The sequence below is a fragment of the Cucurbita pepo genome, chromosome 3, assembly GCF_057944985.1.
Source record: "Cucurbita pepo subsp. pepo isolate OVF chromosome 3, ASM5794498v1, whole genome shotgun sequence".
NCBI lineage: Eukaryota > Viridiplantae > Streptophyta > Magnoliopsida > Cucurbitales > Cucurbitaceae > Cucurbita > Cucurbita pepo.
This window is the reverse complement of record NC_141800.1, coordinates 13,681,854-13,684,408: the sequence shown is the minus strand read 5'-3', so window position 1 is coordinate 13,684,408 and position 2,555 is coordinate 13,681,854. Positions and strand designations below refer to the sequence as shown.

At 35.9% G+C, this 2,555-nt stretch overlaps 1 protein-coding gene across 1 annotated transcript; it reads left to right on the top strand.

Moving 5' to 3' along the window:
* Nucleotides 1-229: 229 nt before the first annotated feature.
* On the top strand, nt 230-1,873 carry LOC111789874 (transcription factor MYB26-like). Its single transcript, XM_023670586.2, has 3 exons — nt 230-449; nt 577-706; nt 896-1,873. The coding sequence occupies exons 1-3, from the start codon at nt 317-319 to the stop codon at nt 1,671-1,673; spliced, it is 1,041 nt and encodes a 346-aa protein (XP_023526354.2). The 5' UTR covers nt 230-316; the 3' UTR covers nt 1,674-1,873.
* Nucleotides 1,874-2,555: the final 682 nt, after the last annotated feature.

Below are 2,555 nucleotides of genomic sequence, written 5' to 3'. Positions count from 1 at the left end.
CGAAGTGGGATCTCACCATTATACTCCGTTTGACTACTTTTTTTTTTTATTTAGGTATTCACCTATGGAGTCTATACTAGTATATAATTTTTTTCATACTCCCGTAGTATTTTTGGTAGACACGAAAAGGAGAGGTTGTAGGGCATTTGGCATGAGCCCTAAGCGGCCCACAACCGTACAGCTTCCTCAACATTAAATTCATTACCCCTTTCCCTTCCCTTCACACTCCCATAATGTCATTCACTCTCTCTTTCTGTTTTCATTTCTTCTTCTCTCTCTAAAGCATAACCCTCTAAGAGAGAGAGAGAGAGAGGATATGGGGCACCATTCTTGCTGTAACAAACAGAAAGTGAAGAGAGGGCTTTGGTCACCCGAGGAAGACGAGAAGCTTGTCAATTACATTTCTACTTACGGCCATGGCTGTTGGAGCTCTGTCCCTAAGCTTGCTGGTAATTACCTTCTCTTTTCCCCCTCACAATTATTACTAAACTCGAAAGCTTAACTCCGGAGTTGAGTTTCCATAAATTTCAATCATATTGTTTCATCCTTCAAATAATTTTTCGGTATGTTTTGTAGGCTTACAACGATGCGGAAAAAGTTGCAGGCTTCGATGGATAAATTATCTAAGACCCGACCTTAAACGTGGGAGCTTCTCCCCCCAAGAAGCTGCCCTCATTGTTCAACTTCATAGCATTCTTGGCAACAGGTGTCTTTCTTTTTTTTACTCTCTAATTTCTCTTCCGGTCAAATTGATTATCTTCGTGCATAAAGGATACTAAATTACCGAAAATGTTGCACCGACCTATATATAGAGAGAAAAAAAGATATCAACTTTGATTCTAAACCCGAGTCTCGAAACTTTCTAAACCTCTTTTTTCTTTTGGGTTTCTTTCAGATGGGCTCAGATAGCAAAGCAACTACCGGGAAGAACGGACAATGAAGTGAAGAATTTTTGGAATTCGAACATAAAAAAGAAGCTGATCTCTCATGAGGTTTCAGCTTTGACCACCTTTTCTGGCCATCTCCAAAACCCTAATGTTTCCATTAATAATGAGGGCTTCTTTATTCTCAATGCAAACCCTAATTTGATTCTGACCACCTCAGCCCATCAAGATCAGCCATGTCTTCCAACTTCAACTCTACAAGCTGGTTATGATCTCATTGATTATAAGCTTCAACAATTTTCCAATCTCAATCCAAATGCCAATTTGGTTCATTTGCTGCCTTCATTTTCCCCCTCAACAAACCTTTTACCTCATAACCCTCCGTCGTGGCAGTCATTGGGCGGATACCATTCCCAATCGCTCGACTCCGATCAACTAATGGTTGCAAGCGGAGAGTTTGTCACTCCAATGACTACACTACCTCAATACGTCGATGGTTCGATTTTGCATCCCGCAAAATTATGCGAAGTTGGTGAGGAAAATATTTGCTCATCAGTTCCACAAATTTCAGCTCCTTCGCAAGATCTTGACCCATTTACCAAATTATCAAGCTTTCCAAATGGTTATTACCCACAAGATCAATGCTTGGCAGCCAATCAAATGGCAATGGAGCAAATTGACATGATAATGTCGTCGATTTTGCAGATCCCGTCGTGCTCGTCGTCGTCGGCATTGTTGGGTCTATCGGAATTATCGAGCAATCTAGTTTCGTCAAGCTGGGGAGTGTAGGATACATAGGTACGTCATAGTATATGTATGAGTATGTGTGTAGGTAAGTAATAATTTCAAAAAATGCAATTGTTTTGGTTTGATATGTATGTTTGAGAAGGTAAGAGGTAGTCCATAGGGAAAGAACCTAAAAGTTGCTAGTTCAGGTTGTTTACTAAGTAATGCTTGATCAAGTACTATAAATACATTGCCTTGTTTCACATGCTTCCTTCAAATTCCTCAAATATATATTTTCTATACTATATTATTCTTCTTACCTTCCTAAACATGTCCTATATTTGTAGCCTAAGTATAATGAAAACAACCCCTACAAACAGAGGACAAAATCAAAATTGACCTTAAAAATATTCCATAAAAAAAGTAATTAGAAGCTCTTAATTAATGGTTCAACAAGCTTGATTATGCTAATTAAATATGGGATTAATTTTTTTCTTGCTTCTGAGTTAAAGAAAAATAAAATAAAATAAATTATCGTACCATATAGTAACTTGTTTGTCCCCTTGTCAACTTAAATATTTTTGTTTTTAACGTGTTTCTAATTGAGATGTCATGTAATCGTTTTTAAAAAAATTAGATAAAAAATTAGGGATTAAAGAGAAAATTTTAAAATTTTATAATTTAACATGAATTTTAGTAAATGTATATTTTTAAAAAAATGAAATAGAATAATAAAAAATAAAGAGGGTAGGCGTCAGAAATATAATGAAGACAAAGCAAATATAGAAAATATAGAATTTGGTGAGGTTTTAAATTGGCACTTTCTAAGAGCTGAAAAGAGCCATTTTTCTAGCATACAATATTAAATCAAAAGGATTATTTATTTATTTATTTATTTTATTAAGAAAACTACTTTCTTACCATCATCATCGTCACTCGATACAA